Source organism: Lepidochelys kempii, chromosome 14, assembly GCF_965140265.1.
Source record: "Lepidochelys kempii isolate rLepKem1 chromosome 14, rLepKem1.hap2, whole genome shotgun sequence".
Taxonomy (NCBI): Eukaryota; Metazoa; Chordata; order Testudines; family Cheloniidae; genus Lepidochelys; species Lepidochelys kempii.
The window spans coordinates 31,311,277-31,328,368 of NC_133269.1; the positions used below are offsets into that span (position 1 = coordinate 31,311,277).

Here is a 17,092-nt window from a genome sequence, read left to right on the forward strand (position 1 = left end):
CCAAGTCCACTTAAGTCACTTTGGTGCTTTTGAAAATTGTGCCCTCTAAAATCAGCCCCGATCCCTGTAGCGGCCACTCCTGTAAGCTGTCAAGTTCTGGCCCATTCCTGTAAGTTTGCGTTTGTGGCGTTTTTAATACAAGCCGCATTACATGCCACAAAGAACCCTGGGTGGTAAATTTTGAAATACAACAAGAACAACAGGAAGAGGAAAAATATGCTCCACACATGCAAGTTGATCAAGTTCGTGTTGTCATAGGAAACTTAACTTGTGTGTCCGAACCGCACAACATTACTGCTGCACTCATATTGGTTTTGCATCTCATTATTTTTAAATAGCAAAGAGAAAAAAATAATGGGCTTAATAACGGTGCCATCTGGGCTTTGAGTTTTACCAACTCTTCACAGCAGAAGAAAGATTGGCGTTCTCCATTGCCTTATGCCTGGGTCTGAATTCTCAGCAGTGCCAAGTTTTCACTTGGCTCAGCAGAGAGGGATGAGAAAAGGGGGCTTGAAGTCACCCTTTTGTTCCCCCAAGATTCGGCTGGCTGGTGCCTGAAATAGCACCTGACATAAAACGTAGAGCACCGTTGAGGCTGCTCTAAGTTACACTGGCTGTCGTGGCAGCAGTTCTGAGCCAGCATTATGCACCACACTCTCTTTGCTACCACACCAAGTCCCCAGACTAAAGATTGGGAGGCGGCAGGTGACATAGGGAGACACACCAGCTTTGTGCAACCGAAGAATTTCTAAGCTGCCCCTTATGGGCAGTTGGCATGAGGCCCAGGATCAAACTCCTTGTGCCGTGATGGGTGGGTGAGGGAAGAGTTCTGGGCCCCAATCCAGCCATACCCTGATCCTGGTGTGTGTCATTTACACTAGTGTCTGCAGTTCTTTTGGTATTTCATGCTCACTTTGCATCAGTGTAAAGGTGACACAAACAAAGTGCAAGGCAACAGAGAGTCCAGCCCCCGCCCTCCCCCCACACTGATCGCTTTAACTAGAAGTTTCAATTGCAACCAAAATTGTGGAGAGATTTAAAAAAAAAACAACCCAGAATCACAGGAGCTCTGGTAATCAAGTGATCCATCCCCTGTCACCCATTCCCAGCTTCTTGAAAATATAGACTAGGGAAACCATCCCTGCCCATGCTAGCTAATAGCAGTTGAGGGACCTGTCCTCCATGAAATTATCTAGTTCTTTTTTGAACCCTGTTATAGTCTTGGCCTTCACAACATCCTCTGGCAAGGAGTTCCACAGGTTGACTCTCCATTGTGTGAAGAAATACTTCCTTTTGTTTCTTTTAAACCCGCTGCCTATTAATTTCATTGGGTGACCCCTGGTTCTTGTGTTATGAGAAAGAGTAAACAACACTTCCTGATTTACTTTCTCCACATCAGTCATGATTTTTTACACCTCTATCTTATCCCCCATTAGTCATCTCTTTTCCAAGGTGAAAAGTCCCAGTCTTATTAATCTCTCCTCACACAGAAGCTGCTCCACGTCCCTCATCATTTTTCTCACCCTTTTCTGTACTAATGGAGGCAGCGAGGCCTAGAGCGCTGGACTCGGAGTCCCGTTGCTGTGGGAAGTGTCTGTACTAAAGGGCTGCAGCAGCTATCTAGACAAATTGGAGGATTGGGCCAAAAGAAATCTGATGAGGTTCAATAAGGATAAGTGCAGGGTCCTGCACTTAGGACGGAAGAACCCAATGCACAGCTACAGACTAGGGACCGAATGGCTAGGCAGCAGTTCTGCGGAAAAGGACCTAGGGGTGACAGTGGACGAGAAGCTGGATATGAGTCAGCAGTGTGCCCTTGTTGCCAAGAAGGCCAATGGCATTTTGGGATGTATAAGTAGGGGCATAGCGAGCAGATCGAGGGACGTGATCGTTCCCCTCTATTCGACATTGGTGAGGCCTCATCTGGAGTATTGTGTCCAGTTTTGGGCCCCACACTTCAAGAAGGATATGGATAAATTGGAGAGAGTCCAGCGAAGGGCAACAAAAATGATTAGGGGACTGGAACACATGAGTTATGAGGAGAGGCTGAGGGAGCTGGGATTGTTTAGCCTGCAGAAGAGAAGAATGAGGGGGGATTTGATAGCTGCTTTCAACTACCTGAAAGGGGGTTCCAAAGAGGATGGCTCTAGACTGTTCTCAATGGTAGCAGATGACAGAACGAGGAGTAATGGTCTCAAGTTGCAGTGGGGGAGGTTTAGATTGGATATTAGGAAAAACTTTTTCACTAAGAGGGTGGTGAAACACTGGAATGCGTTACCTAGGGAGGTGGTAGAATCTCCTTCCTTAGAGGTTTTTAAGGTCAGGCTTGACAAAGCCCTGGCTGGGATGATTTAACTGGAAATTGGTCCTGCTTTGAGCAGGGGGTTGGACTAGATGACCTTCGGGGTCCCTTCCAACCCTGATATTCTATGATTCTATGATTCTATCGTGTTTTAAGTGCAGACAGAGCCTGAGCCGTAAAGCAGGTTCCTTCCCACCTCCTCCCTTTGCAGAAAACACCCCTCGGCTTCAACATCGACAGAATCCTCATGCAAAGCGATTTCTTCTCCAGGCCGTCTACAAGCCTCTCTCCTTGCAACTTGAAGAAAACTGAATGGTTGACAAACAGGGCCTCAGAGACCTGATCTGCTACATGCCCCGCCTACCCGTGACAGGCACCCATAACTAGCTTTCAAGCTCCTTCCCCTCTCTCCCTGCACGGGCACAGTGTGATCTGCTTGGCGTCTGAGTCTCACACCGGCTGAGCAGCAGGCAAACCTAGAATCAAAGTGGTTCATAACGTGGTCATTTGATCTCCCCCAAAGGGCTGGGGGTCGCCCTGCACTCTGCTGGAGAACTCTCAGCCATCTAAAAAAAGAACAGGAGGACTTGTGGCACCTCAGAGACTAATAAATTTATCTGAGCATAAGCTTTCCTGAGCTACAGCTCACTTCATCGGATGCATTTAAAACCCTGCTGCAGTGATCTGAGCACCCTTGGCTGTATGGAAAGCAGATCAACTTTAGCTGGTTGGGGGTTTTGTTAGGGGGAGGAGGGGATCTCAGAAATCCCTTGTCCAAATGGCCCTGTGCCCCCCCCGAGGCACACAAACTGTCAAGGCTCCAAGTCAGCGGGTGGATTTCAGAGCAGGCAGGAGATCGGTGCTTTAGGCAGAGAGCTGGCGCTTTGCTAGAATAAAATCTCTTCAGCTGCCCTCCAGTAAGATCCCGTCCTTCAGCGCCTCGTCCCCAGTGCTTGCTTGGGACCCCAAGTGAGGGTCAGCCCCAGACCCCCCCACACACGGCGGGCTGAGACACGCGGCGCTGCTGGGACGGCAGTTCAGAGGGGGTGTTAGGACACTTTGGCCCATCAGTTAAAAGACAAAGAAACGAAGTCTGCCCTGGGGACCAACGGAGACGTCTTCTCTCACTGCAGAGAAAAATCACTTCCCCTTCCACCCCAAAACGATCCGCGCTCGTGATTTGTTGCCCAGCAGCAGAGCTCTTGTCTCGGGAGGCAACTTCAGCTCCTGCAGGTTACCCGCCTATTTTGCCCCCCTTAACCCTCCTTCCATCTGGTCCGCGCACAGCCCCCTCCCCAATAGACCCCGTGCGACTCCCTCCCCCATCTGGTCAGCAGACAGCCCCCACCCCAATAGACCCCGCCCCATCCCCAATACCCCCACCTGATCAGCGCACAGCGCCCTCCCCAATAGACCCCACCTGCCCCCGCTCCCATCTGGTCAGTGCACAGCCCACTCCCCAATAACCCCACCCGAACCTCCTCCCCCATCTGGTCAGCACACAGCCCCCTCCCCAATAGACCCTGCGTTCCCCAGTGTGATCGATGCACCCACCCAACTCTTCTCCCCCCCCAACCCGGCACCTCCCTGCTCGCCCTCTCCCCGATCCGTGCACAACACCAGCCCCTCCTCACCTGCTGGAGGAGACCCCCAGCCCCCAATCGCTCCGTGGGCAGCCGGCGCCTGGAGCCCGGCTCGCAGCTCGCCCAGGCTCATGTCCCCTGGAGCCAGAGGCCCCCCCCCCCCGGGGAGCGGGCTCAGAGTGACCCCGGCGGGCAGGCAGAGGGAGCAGCGAGGGGACGGGCTGCCCCGCTGGGAGCCGCCAGGCTCGGGGAGAGGGTCCCGCGGCTGCAGCCCCGCTCAGCTGGGCAGGTCAGCAACACGGAAGGGAAACGCACCCAGCTGTCTGCCCCCAGGGAGCTTCTTTTCCATGGGTCCAGATGATGAAGATGTCAACAATATAGCGTAAGTAGAGTAGGGGCATTAGGGGACGAGAGCTGAGGAAGTGTTGTTCTAAGTCAGCCATAAAAATGTTGGCATACTGTGGGGCCATGCGGGTACCCACAGCAGTGCTGCTGATTTGAAGGTATACATTGTCCCAAATGTGAAAGAGTTATGGGTGAGGACAAAGTCACAAAGTTCAGCCAGCATGTTTGCCGTGATATTATCGGGGATACTGTTCCTGATGGCTTGTAGTCCATCTTTGTGTGGAATGTTGGAGATGAGAGCTTCGACATCCATAGTGGCCAGGATGGTGTTTTCAGGAAGATCACCGATGGATTGTAGTTTCCTCAGGAAGTCAGTGGTGTCTGGAAGATAGCTGTGAGTGCTGGTAGCATAGGGCCTGAGGAGGGAGTCTACATAGCCAGACAATCTCGCTGTCAGGGTGCCAATGCTTGAGATGATGGGGCGCCCAGGATTTCCAGGTTTAAGGATCTTGGGTAGCAGATAAAATACCCCAGGTCGGGGTTCCAGGGGTGTGTCTGTGCTGATTTGTTCTTGTGCTTTTTCAGGGAGCTTCTTGAGCAAATGCTGTAGTTTCTTTTGGTAACCCTCAGTGGGATCAGAGGGTAATGGCTTGTAGAAAGTGGTGTTGGAGAGCTGCCAAGCAGCCTCTTGTTCATATTCCGACCTATTCATGATGACAACAGCACCTCCTTTGTCAGCCTTTTTGATTATGATGTCTGAGCTGTTTCTGAGGCTGTGGATGGCGTTGTGTTCTGCACGGCTGAGGTTATGGGGCAAGGGATGCTGCTTTTCCACTATTTCAGCCCATGCACGTCTGTAGAAGTCCAGTCTGTTGTTTCAACCTTCAGGAGGAGTTCACCTAGAATCCTTCTTTTTGTAGTGTTGGTAGCAAGGTCTCTGTGGGTTAGTATGTTGTTCAGAGGTGTTTTGGAAATATTCCTTGAGTGGGAGACGTTGAAAATAGGATTCTAGGTCACCACAGAATTGTATCATGTTCGTGGGGGTGGAGGGGCAGAAGGAGAGGCCCCGAGATAGGACAGATTCTTCTGCTGGGCTAAGACTATAGTTGGATAGATTAACAATATTGCTGGGTGGATTAAGGGAACCACTGTTGTGGCCCCTTGTGGCATGTAGTAGTTTAGAGAGTTTAGTGTCCTTTTTCTTTTGTAGAGAAGCAAAGTGTGTGTTGTAAATGGCTTGTCTAGTTTTTGTAAAGTCCAGCCATGAGGAAGTTTGTGTGGAAGGTTGGTTTTTTATGAGAGTATCCAGCTTTGAGAGCTCATTCTTAATCTTTCCCTGTTTGCTGTAGAGGATGTTGATCAGGTGGTTCCGCAGTTTCTTTGAGAGCGTGTGGCACAGGCTGTCAGCATAGTCTGTGTGGTATGTAGATTGTAATGGAGTTTTTACCTTCAGTCCTTTTGGTATGATGTCCATCTGTTTGCATTTGGAAAGGAAGATGATGTCTGTCTGTATCTGTATGAGTTTTTTCATGAAGCTGATAGATTTCCACTCCATACGGCTAAATTCAGTGCCTTGCACCATGACAGGTTTCAGAGTAGCAGCCGTGTTAGTCTGTATTTGCAAAAAGAAAAGGAGTACTTGTGCACCTTGTTTGATGCAATAGAGAAGGGGGAGCCGGGTTAAATGGAGGCGGGGCTGAGGGCAGGGGGCATGTGCATTGGCCGCTGTTGTGAGGAAATCGGGCACTGGCGTTTCAGCTGTGGCTGAGGTCGTGCTGTGGCTGTGAACTCACCCGGCGGGATGCGGCTGCAAGCCGGCCTGGCTGGTGCGCGGGACCTCACCTCCTTCCCCACGGCTGCGCCGCTGGGCGCTATTCCTGTGGGTGAGACGCTCCCGGTCCCAGGGGTCCCTGAAAGAGCCACCCAGGGCTTGGGAGGGAGGGTGGGTGCTGCTGGCTGCTCCACGGTGGCTCGCTCTCTGCGCGGCGGGGTTTGCGGGCTGGTTACAGTCACAGCCGGGCTGGGGCGAGGGGGCACAGTGGGCCCGAATGGGGCGGTGGCCGGGAGGGGAAGGGCTCGGGGCTGGGGACTGAATGGGGGTCGGGGCTCCAAATAGGGAGAGTGGGGCTGGAATGGGGGCGGAGCTCGGGCGGGTGTCTAGGAACCGCATGGGGGTGGGGCTCCAAATGGGGGGCTCGGGCGGTGGCTGGGGACCGCATGGGGAGGGCAGCGCTGTGGCAGGGGCCGGTTCTTGGCCGAAGGGAGGTGGATTCTGGGCCAAAAGGGGGCGATTCGGGGGGCGGGCCCCGGGCCGAAGGGCGGGGGGGGGGTTCGAGAGCCCCCCCGGGAAGGGAAAGGAAGGGTCGGGCAGAGGAGCGCAGGACACTGGTTCAAGTCCCGCCCTGCCAGGAGGGGGCTGGGCCAGGGACAGGGCTGTTTCGAGCCCCAGCCCCGTCCCCTTATGATATCCCTACTCACACTTACTTCCAGGAGGATTGTGTGTGTGAGGAGGGTCTTCTCCCCCACCCCCCAGCTGGGTGCCTGTCACTGGTGGGCGGGGCCTGTAGGAGATCAAGTCTCTGCGGCCCTGGGGGCGGAGGGGCCGATAGGAGTTAAGGGATTTTAATCATCATGGCACCACCTCTGGCAGGGGGTTGGGCTGCTGGGCAGGGAACAAGAAACCACAAATGGCCTCCCCCACCCCTGACCTGTCCTGCTTGGTCTGTCTCGGGTTCAGATCGGCTGGAGAGTCTGGAGCAGGGACGGGGAGCCAGGGCCAGGACCTCTGCCTCGACTTTGCTGCTGCCAAATCGGACCCACTCAGACTGAGAGGAGCCGACCCCAGCCCAGCACCTGCAGCAGCGTCTGTGGCCTGAGTGTCGCTGAGAGGGACAATGGGGCCAGCAGCTGGGTTGCTGAGAGTGAAGAGCCGCTGTAGGAGTTGTGTGTTAATGGCAATGGACACCTGGAGACTGGAGGGAACCCAGGTAATGGGGCATCTCTGCCTGGGGGCAGGCTGGAGAGAGACACTGAGACTGCCTGGAGTGCTGGAAGGGGGCGTGGCCCTCCCACTTTTTGTCACTGGCCCCGCCCCTCCTCCTCCTCTTCCCCCTGAGGTCCCCCCACCCCACCTCTGGCTGGCAGCTGCAGTGCAGACAGTTGCAGGGAGCTGTGGATGACCCTCCACTTGCCTGGGGTGGGGGGCCGAGAGCAGCCCCAGGTCCATATCCCTCCCCCCAGGCTCCCTGCCCAGAGCAGGGGGAGGGTCTGTAGTTCCCCACAGCTGCTGCTCTTACCATGGCCCTGCTGCTGCTCTGAGGCCCTGCTACCCAGCCAGAGCCGGATCTTGGTAACAGCCCCAGGGTAGCTCTAGGGAGCCATGGACCCTCCATCTGCCCTTGGTGGGGGGGTCTGCCTGACCCTCTTGGCTCCCCTCCCAGAGCGTCTGAGGGAAGGAGCAATCGACAGAACGGTGCATGTTCCAGGGCAGCTCCAGCCCCGGTGCTGTCAGTGAGACGTGTCCTCCCAGCCCTGCCTGACGGGTCTGTCTGTTTCAGACCCTCCTTGGAACTGCAAGAAAAGTCCAACCCCTAGAGTTGTGGTTGCACTGACAGTTGTATCATCTGCTTTGATCGCTGCCATCATTGCTCTGGCAGGTGAGTTCCCAGCTTCCGCCCCGCTCCCTTCCCCTCCATCTACGATCTCCGTGCATCCCATTCCCCCGTGACCTACCACGGTCCCTCTCTCCTCCCGGCCTGTCCGGCTTCTGCCCCTTGGACAGAGGATTCCTGGGGGATGTTCCTCCCCGACCCTCCTCCTGCTCCCTCCCAGACCCCTGCACGTGGGCACTCTCTGTGTCGGGACGATTTGACTGACATTAGCCCCCCCAGCCCATCTCTGAGCACTTTGGACCCAAGTCGCCTTTGCCATGCGCCATGAAACAGTCCCTGACCGGGGTGTCCAATGGGACAGGGTGCAGCGCATCCCTGAGCCCTTTGCCTTCCCTGTGTTGCTCTGAGGTTACCAGCCTGGCCTTCCTGGATCTTCAGGTCACGCCTGTGGCCGGGCGGCAGGTGCTGCCGTGTTATTGAAATGAGCCGTAGAATTAAGTCTAGACCCCTCCACCAGCGCAGTGTGGAAACCCCCCAATCGCTGAGCTTGGCCATGAAGGGTCCCTTAGCACCATTCACACCCCCGAGCTGCCCAGACAGCGTGTGCTTGTGCAGAGGGCGTCTGTTTGCGGTGAACATGAACCCTGCTGTATCCCCCCGTCGTCTGGCGCAGGGCGTGCTGGAGACTGTCGGGGATGGGATTTCTCTACTGCCCTGGGATCTGATCACTGGGCCCCAGGAGGGTTTAGCAGCTGGCAGAGGGGATTGAATCCAGGTCTGTCTGCATTAGGAATCCTCTGTGCCGATGTCATGACATCCGTGCAGTTGAATTGGTGCAAACCGCTAAAGCAGACGCACTGCACTGGTGCACAAAGGAGCTTGCCTTGGTGCAGTTTGCTGCAGGAAGTTACCAGAGCGAGCCGCACTGCTCCAGCGCATCTCCAGGAGGTGCTTGCCTGGATGTCACTGCAACACTGTGATTATACTGGTGCAGATTGCTCTGATATAGATGGGCCCTGAATCCCAGCTCCCTGCTGTAATGGCAGGCTGTTGAAATGGGCAGCATTGGCTCTCACTGTGTAAGGTGGGAATCTGTGAGCTTAGGGTTGGTTACACACCTGCAGGTGCAGGGAGCTCTGCAGAACATGTGGCATCTGAGCTGGAGATGGATGGTGGAGACAGCCTGTGCCATCAACTGTTAGTCACTGACTTCTCTGCTCAGTTCAGTAGGGCAGGGGTGTGGGCTACCGTGCACTGGACAGTTAAATCTACAGGGTCAGACATGCCTTGTGCGTGAGTGAACACATGCTCATTTTCTGATCACCGCTGCCACGTTTCCTAAGTCTTCCCGACTTAGAGTGCCTGTTCCTTTTAAATAGTACCATGCCGGCAGAGCTGAGCTACATCGGTGTGGTTTTCTTTGAAGTCGCAAAGTGTATTCTTTCGCTAAGAACATAAGAACGGCCTTACTGGGTCAGAGCAAAGGTCCATCCAGCCCAGTATCCTGTCTGCCGACAGCGGCCAATGCCAGGCGCCCCAGAGGGAGTGAACCTAACTGGCAATGATCAAGTGATCTCTCTCCCGCCATCCATCTCCACCCTCTGACAAACAGAGGCTAGGCACACCATTCCTTACCCATTCTGGCTAATAGCCATTAATGGACTTAACTTCCATGAATTTATCCAGTTCTCTTTTAAACCCTAGCCTTCACAACCTCGCCTTCACAACCTCCCCAGGCAAGGAGTTCCAGAGGTTGACTGTGCGCTGTGTGAAGAAGAACTTCCTTTTATTTGTTTTAAACCTGGTGCCCATTAATTTCATTTGGTGGCCCCTAGTTCTTGTGTTATGGGAACAAGTAAATAGCTTTTCCTTAGTCACTTTCTCCGCACCACTCATGATTTTATAGACCTCTAACCACTGTGTTTACATCTCATGTTATTGTAGCTCTGTAAGTGGCTATGGGCCATCTCACTGCGTGGTGTTTGGGTAGGTTGCGATTGTTCATGGGGCTGGGGGGGGAGAGGTGAAAGAGTTATAAATGTGACTGGGTATCAGAAAGTATTTCAAATAATCTAGTGCCAGAAAATGACCTTGAATGTGACAGCAGGTGGCTCCTCTGGGACCTTCTGCTAAGAAAAGCAAAACAGAGAAAGAAAAATGAACACTTCAGCACCAGGGGGAAAGGCAGTTTACTGTGTTTCTGAAGCCATCTGATTCCATTTCTGAGCAAGTTGCAGTGTGAGAGAGAAATTCATCAAATTGAAATGTATGTCGTGCAACATCCATACTGCACTTGTGCAAGGGAAGTTGAACAAAATTATCACGGTGAGTTTCAGAGGCGCAAGCTGTTAAATGATGCAAAAACCAAGCTGAAAAGACAACAGTAACGGCTCAGATTTTGTTGTTACTGTTATCATTATTATTACTGGGCTAGGTTGATTGGGTTTTTTTGTCTGTGAAAGAAATTTTGGACATATTGGCAGATACCTTCTTTCATTATTATTTGGACTTCTATTATGTAAAGGATTTTTAAATTTAGTTCAGAATTGTTGTACAGCAGTCCACCTTTGACCAAAAAAGCAAAAGAACAACAAAAAAGACAAGACTGCGCAAAGCACTGGTTTGTTCTGTGTTTAGGTCCAGTAAAGATAAGACACAACTGTTCCTTATATTTATTATTGAGTCTGCAAAAAATCCCTACGTAAATATGCACATGTAATTTATTTTTTTGTTTTTCCTACAGTTAGTTAAGTATTGTCAGAGCCGCATGCTGAGGCTGCCAAAAATTTGTGAGAACCCCGGCTCTAGAAAGTGTGAGGATTTTGTTTTCTATGTAACCATTACTTTCCAGTATTTATTCACTCTCGCTTGCATCTCTGTTCTTTGATAATAAACTCATTCCTGTTTTCTGTATATCTAAGTGCTGTGTTCTCAATAGAGTGGTTGGCCTGAATTGAATCTTACAAGCTGCTGTGGACCGCGCCTCTGGGGTTAGAGTCACAGTTCTGCATGTGCTCCGTGGAACGGGCTGAGCACTCCAGAGGGACGCTCAGAGGCTTTGGGGGTGTCTATCGCTAACCTGTACACAGAGAGCGAGGCCTGCAGGGGGCTGGAAGGTCGGGCTTGCGCTGCCAGGAGTGGTGAATTAGCCTCTTAAGTCCCCTTGTGAATCCAGCCCTACCGTTCATTGGGACAAGTCCTCAGCTCCCTGAAGCTGTCCCGTTACCCAGGTCGCACGGTGCAGGTTTCCTCTCACCCATCAGACTTCGTTTTTAAAGGAAAGCTGAGATGCAGGAGATCAAGGTGGCGCTTCCAATGAACAAGTACCAGGTCACCCACCCCATGGGATTCAGCCTCGTATGGTCCTTGCTCCAGACCCCCAACTCTGTGGGTCTCAAGCAGGGGTACACGTATCCCTGGGGTACACAGAGCTCTTCCGAGGAGTAGGTCAACTCATCTAGATATTGGCCTAGTTTTACAACGGGCTACATAAAAAGCACTAGCGAAGTCAGTGCAAACTAAAATTTCAGACAGACACTGACTTGTTTACACTGTTCTATATGCAATACACTGCCATGTAAGTACAATACTTATTTCCAATGGATTTATTTTATAATTGAATGGTAAAAATGAGAGTCAGCCATTTTTCAGCAATAGTGGCTGTGGCAACATTTGTATTTTCATGTCGGATTTTCAAAGCAAGTCATTTTTAAGCCACGTAAAACTTGGGGTACGCAAGAGAAATCAGACTCCTGAAAGGGGTGCAGTGGTCTGGAAAGGTTGAGAGCCACTGCCCTAACTCATCTCACAGCCTGGGACGTCTTCTCGACTGACGCTCCGCAGGAAAGCTAGAGATGAAAGACAACACCAGAGCCCAGCTTCCCAGTACAGGGAGGGGGAGGAAAGACTCACCCCTGGGCCTTTCCTTGTTACAGGGACCCACAGTGACACGGACTCTCTCTCACTCTGCAGCTTCTCAGGCTCTGCAGATGGGAACAGCTACGGGTGGATAAAAGGCAGCCAGGTTCTGTCTGAGACGTGTGCCGCGGAGCTCAAATGGATCTACCAGAAAGAAGCGGCCATGATATAAACAGCGCAACTGAGGATCCACATTTGTGTATCTGTAATGTGAATTACCCCCCTGTGAAGACTCCTGGGTAGGGCCCTACCAAATTCACCCATCCAGTTTGGTAAATTTCACGATCATGAGATTTTTAAAAGTCTTTTAAATTTCACAGTTTTAGCTATTTCAATCTGAAATGTCACCCTGTTGTAACTGTGTGGATCCCATCCCAGAAGAGAGTCATGGGGGGTCTCAAGGCTATTGGGGGAGGGGTGTCACGGTATTGCGACCCTGACTTCGGCACTGCTCCTGGCAGTGGTGCTACCTTCAGAGCTGGGCTCCCAGCCGGCGGCCACGGAGCTTTCTGCTGCTGGGGGAGGTTCCTGGAGGTGGCTCTGATCTGGCCCTGGGAGCAGCCCATGCAGGGGACGAGGTCCTGTTCCTCCCCAGCCCAGCCCGAACTTGCAGCTAGTTCCTGGCACACGATAGGAGCCCCTGCCCGGGACGCTCCCAGCCCTGCCCCTCCCCCGTTCCAGGGTCCAGCCCTGCCACTAGGATAGTCCACTAGGATGCTGGCAGGGGGGTAAGCCTTGGGCAACAGGGTCTAAAGTGGCAGAGAAATAAGCCACTGGGCGTTTCTTTTCTCCGTGCATCTGAGTGAGAACTCCAAGTGCACACCTAGATTGTACGTGGCAGAAAAGGGTAAAAGGCTTAGAATAGTCAGGCAGCCCTAAGGCAGGGGCAGAAGCCAAACCCTGTTTGAGGGAAACAAAGACTATCCTAGCTCTGTATCTAGTTAATGTTCACCTGAATTTCCCCCAAATCGAGCATTTGATTCTTGACAATGTTTCATACAGAGAAACTCCAGGCAGGGAGTGAGAGTCCTATGATGAGCACATTTCCAATGCCCACCCTGGTAGCTTACTAGCTCTCTCCATTGCTTTCTATGCCATTGTGTAATGTCCTACAAGGCTTCCTCAGGGCTTCAAGGTTTCCTTCTTGAAACTTGAAACTTGATCAGGTAACAGGTCCCTGATCTGATTACCCAAAACCCCCAACCAGAACCTACCTACGTGCCTACTTACTTATTTTTTAATGAATTAACCCTGAAATTCTTACCATGCTGTATCTTTGGTCTGGGTTTGTTGCTAGAAGGAGCTTCTCAGTAATATGAAGATGGAATAAAAACATACCAGATTGATGACAAAGTTCAAACATGTTGGCCTTGTCTTGACACAGAATGTAATATGGGGTGATTATTTCTTCCCTGCATGGGGGGCAATGTTTAAATGTTTATGGCAATGCCATAAAATTATGAAAAAAGGTACCAAGTGGTAATATTGCACAAAATTACCCCCTCCACACAAAAAATTAATAGTAAATTATAAAAATACTGTAAAGGCACATCTGTCTCCAACATGTGTCTTAACCACAAAATACAGGTTGTGTGTCAATGCTCATAAAAATTAAAAAAACTTACACATATAAAAAAATTGGGATCCCTTTAGTTTCCAGGAAACGCAAACCCATAAAAAAAGGTTAACACTTTCATAAACATGCACAAAATGTAGGTATCAACAAAATCACATTATTTAAAAAAATGCCCAACATGTAAAAATTGAGCTCCCTATGGAAGACTCCAGCAGAAACCATCCCTCTACTAATAATCAAGCCATAAAAGACCCATTCAATCCCTAACACTCTTAAGAAAGTATAACTATATTTGTAACTTGTGCAGAGGTCTGTATAAAGTTTCTGTATGCTTGGGTAATTATAACTTTAATAAAACTTATAAAATAAAATAAACCTTGCATTGGTAAATGTATGTGTGGTCACTACCTTTGGTCTTTGTGTTCCTAAAAACTCTAAATCTAAAGCAAGTAGCAAAGGTAACTTTCACTGTGTTAAGCTTAAAACTGTAGCTGCCAGAGCCGAACCCACGGTGGTGTAATACCACATTGCAAAATTCACTTTAAATAAAATTAAAGGCTACCCCCTGATAGCTGCAGCCCTCAATACCAGCTCCAGCACCACCTTCAGCACCATCCCCACTGCCTGCAGACCGACTTCCATGCTACCACGTCCAGCAGCCACTGGAAAACTCTGGGGTTGGGTGGGCTCTGAGCAATGCATGGAGTGAAATGGGCAGATGTACCATGTGCATTCCACCCCCATAAAACAGCATTCAATAAGATCAACATTTTGACTAGGGGGAAGGAGAACTGGAGGTGCCCTTCTGACTTCCAGTTCCACTATTAGTGAGCCCATGGAGCTTGGACTTTAGCTATTGGTCCCCTTTCGCTCAGGAAGAAAAGGAGGACTTGTGGCACCTTAGAGACTAACCAATTTACTTGAGCATAAGCTTTCGTGAGCTACAGCTCACTTCATCAGATGCTCATGCTCCAATAAATTGGTTAGTCTCTAAGGTGCCACAAGGACTCCTTTTCTTTTTGCGAATACAGACTAACATGGCTGCTACTCTGAAACCTGTCCTTTTGCACAGGGTTGCACTTTATTTCACACTGCACACTTCTGAAGAATTATTTGTGGACAGGAAGTTATGGTGCCTGCAATGGTCTTTGGGTTATTTCAGGATTTTGTTTTGTTAATGAATTGGCTGGCTTGGACAATACATTGGCATATGAGTGTCAGGAAATAAAGGAAGAGTCAGGAAGTTGTATCCAAAGATTTTAAATAAAATATCAGATTCTTTTAAAAGCAACAGCAAATAACCAAGAGCAAATCAGCACATAGGAAATAGACACAATGCCAATGTACAGCATTACAGTCCCTCATCACATCTCCACATCACCCAGTGCTGCAAGGATGTAGGTGTGTAAGCCATCCCTTGTTTCCCTTGTTCACCTGGACCCAACCTCTGTGATGACAGCAGGAGCGATGGAAGCTCCATAAAAGTGTGGGGAGCCACCGGCACCTAAACTCTGGCCCTGCCCTCCCCCACTACCCCTTTTCCCAATGCCCTGCTCCCACATCACCCCTTCCTCCTGAGCCCCCACCCTCACACCACCTCTGCCCCGTAAGGCCCTACCCCTGCTCACTCCTCTCTGCCCCCGCATCGCTTGCTCTTACGGCTTGTTAAAAGTTGGAGGGCATAGTCCCCCATTTTTAAAAGTGATGGGGCCATGGACCCCTGACTCCCCATTCCAGCACCCCTGGATGACAGGTGCACATTCTGGATGTCTGTATGGGACTGCAACCAGCAGTGTCTTTCTCCTTGCAGATGCTAGGCAGAGCACAGCAGACCACAGCCATATGGATGGCACTGGCTATGTTGGTGTCCAAATGGTCTGTTGGTGGCACCATATTGCCTTCAGCCTGCCAAATGTGCACTCCATGTCCCTAGAAATCCTAGTGCCAAACACGAAACTACAGCATTCATGTCAACACACGTGTATGGAGTACGGATCATGTGCAGCTCGGCAGTGTGGACTTTTACAAGTGGACTTGACTAATGTGTGCACATGCCTGCAAGGCAGGATGGAGCACACGCTGCAGTGTAGACACACCCTTAGCTACTAACCTGACCAGTGGCTAGAGTTCTCTTGGATTGCAGAGGCTAGTGACAGACAGGCTGCACAATCTTAGGACCAAGGAAATTGGCTTGTCTTCCTCCATCTCTGCTCTCAATGGCTCTTAAATCCAGGGACACCACCCCTCTTCCAGGTTTATAGAAGGCTATAGAAGGTTTATAGAAGGCTATAGAAGGTTTATAGAAGGCTCTGCAGAAACATTGGAGACCTCCAGCATCTTAGGATGAGGATGTGTGAGGCTAGACTGGCTGATGACAAGTGTCCCAGAGGGGTATTTCTTCCTGTGTCTCAGGGACACAGTCTGAGCTGTGATTGCAAATCCCAGACCCAGAGCCAAGGGTGGATTTTCTCCCCAGCAAAGGAAGCCGGTGGGAAAGTGAATATCAGTACCCCTTTATCAGCATCAAAAAATGCCACCTTCCCCACTTCATAGTCCAGAGAAACCCGGATCCTCTTGGGCACCTGCTTCAGGGCCAATGGGGAGCGAGGAGAAGTGACAGCGAGGTACTGATTCCCCCAATGGCCCACAGCCCAGATCCCCTCCTCAGTGCTAAATATGATCTCTCCTTTCCTCCTCACAGACTCTCTAGCGATCCCCACAGCCCAGTATCCCCCATGTCCCACCTCCACCTCCCAGTAATGTCTCCCTGAGTTGAACCCCTCGTAGCCCAGCACACAACGTTCATATTCAAATCTCTTAGGATTGTCGAGGCAATCCAGCCGTGTGAATAGCCGTTTAACACTTTTGCAATCCACAGACAGGAGAAGATGGGGATGAACTGTGTCTGGATCCAAGTCACATTCTCTGGGAAAGAAAAAATCAGAGCATTAAGGGCAGAGCTCAGCCCTGCGGGAGAGTTTGATCATGTCAGTGACAGAATCTGCCCCAGATGGAGTGTGACTTAGGGAATCGCCTTCCTCCAGAATTTACCAGGTTGGAATGGGGAGCAGCTCTGAGATCTCAGCACAGTGCAGGGGAGAGTCACTCCCCTGACAGAGATGTGTCAGTAACAGAGTGAAGGGATCAGCTGGGCCAGGCCTCAGAATCAGGGTCTATCCCCTCCTGGCCCCACCTCTCCCCATGGAGGGGACTAGTATCCCTGGGGGGACACAGCAGATTATATGAAGTCAAGAATATTGACACAGCTCCCCCCCACCTCCCCGAAGTGCTTTATTTCCAGCATGAGTCCTTTTGTTTCCCAGCTGCTTCCTCCTTTCAATGTGATATGGGCCTCCTCACTCTCCTCCCCTCTCCAAATGCTGGATCTCTGACGTGCTCCTTCCTCAGACAGCAACAGGCCACATGGGGCAAGGACTTGACATGCCTCAGATTTCACTGCTCAGCAGCAGGTCCCGTTTCTCCCAAGGGCGGCTGCTCTGGGGAACTGCACTCACCCTCCTGTTAATTGCTATCATCTTCAAAACTGCTCATCATCCCACCCTTCCCTTCCCTTCCCTTCCCTTCCCTTCCCTTCCCTTCCCTTCCCTTCCCTTCCCTTCCCTTCCCTTCCCTTCCTCTCCTTCCCACCACCACCTTCACTCCCCCACCCATCTCTCCTCCACTGCTCGCTCTGGCTCATGTGCAGGAAGCAGGATCTTCCTCCCCTACATTTTATTTCCTCACTTACCCCAGCCCC

General features: G+C 51.2%; 1 protein-coding gene and 1 long non-coding RNA gene across 5 annotated transcripts in view; both read right to left on the reverse strand.

The window, feature by feature from the left end:
- Positions 1 to 11,423: 11,423 nt before the first annotated feature.
- Positions 11,424 to 14,219, reverse strand: LOC140897454 (uncharacterized). Its single transcript, XR_012154737.1, has 2 exons — positions 13,024 to 14,219; positions 11,424 to 11,903 (listed from the first exon to the last, which is right to left on the reverse strand). It is a non-coding gene; the product is annotated as an uncharacterized lncRNA (long non-coding RNA).
- Positions 14,220 to 14,366: 147 nt separating this feature from the next.
- The window catches only part of LOC140898275 (butyrophilin-like protein 2), a 1,102,357-nt gene continuing 1,099,631 nt past the window's right edge, over positions 14,367 to 17,092 (reverse strand). For 3 of the 4 annotated variants that reach the window (XM_073311880.1, XM_073311882.1, XM_073311881.1), the window contains one exon: positions 15,947 to 16,260. In XM_073311880.1, coding sequence (XP_073167981.1) covers positions 16,031 to 16,260 — 230 coding nt within the window. In that variant the 3' untranslated portion in view covers positions 15,947 to 16,030. Of the gene's footprint in view, positions 16,261 to 17,092 lie in introns of all 4 variants that reach the window. The other variant, XM_073311885.1, reaches the window with a different exon arrangement.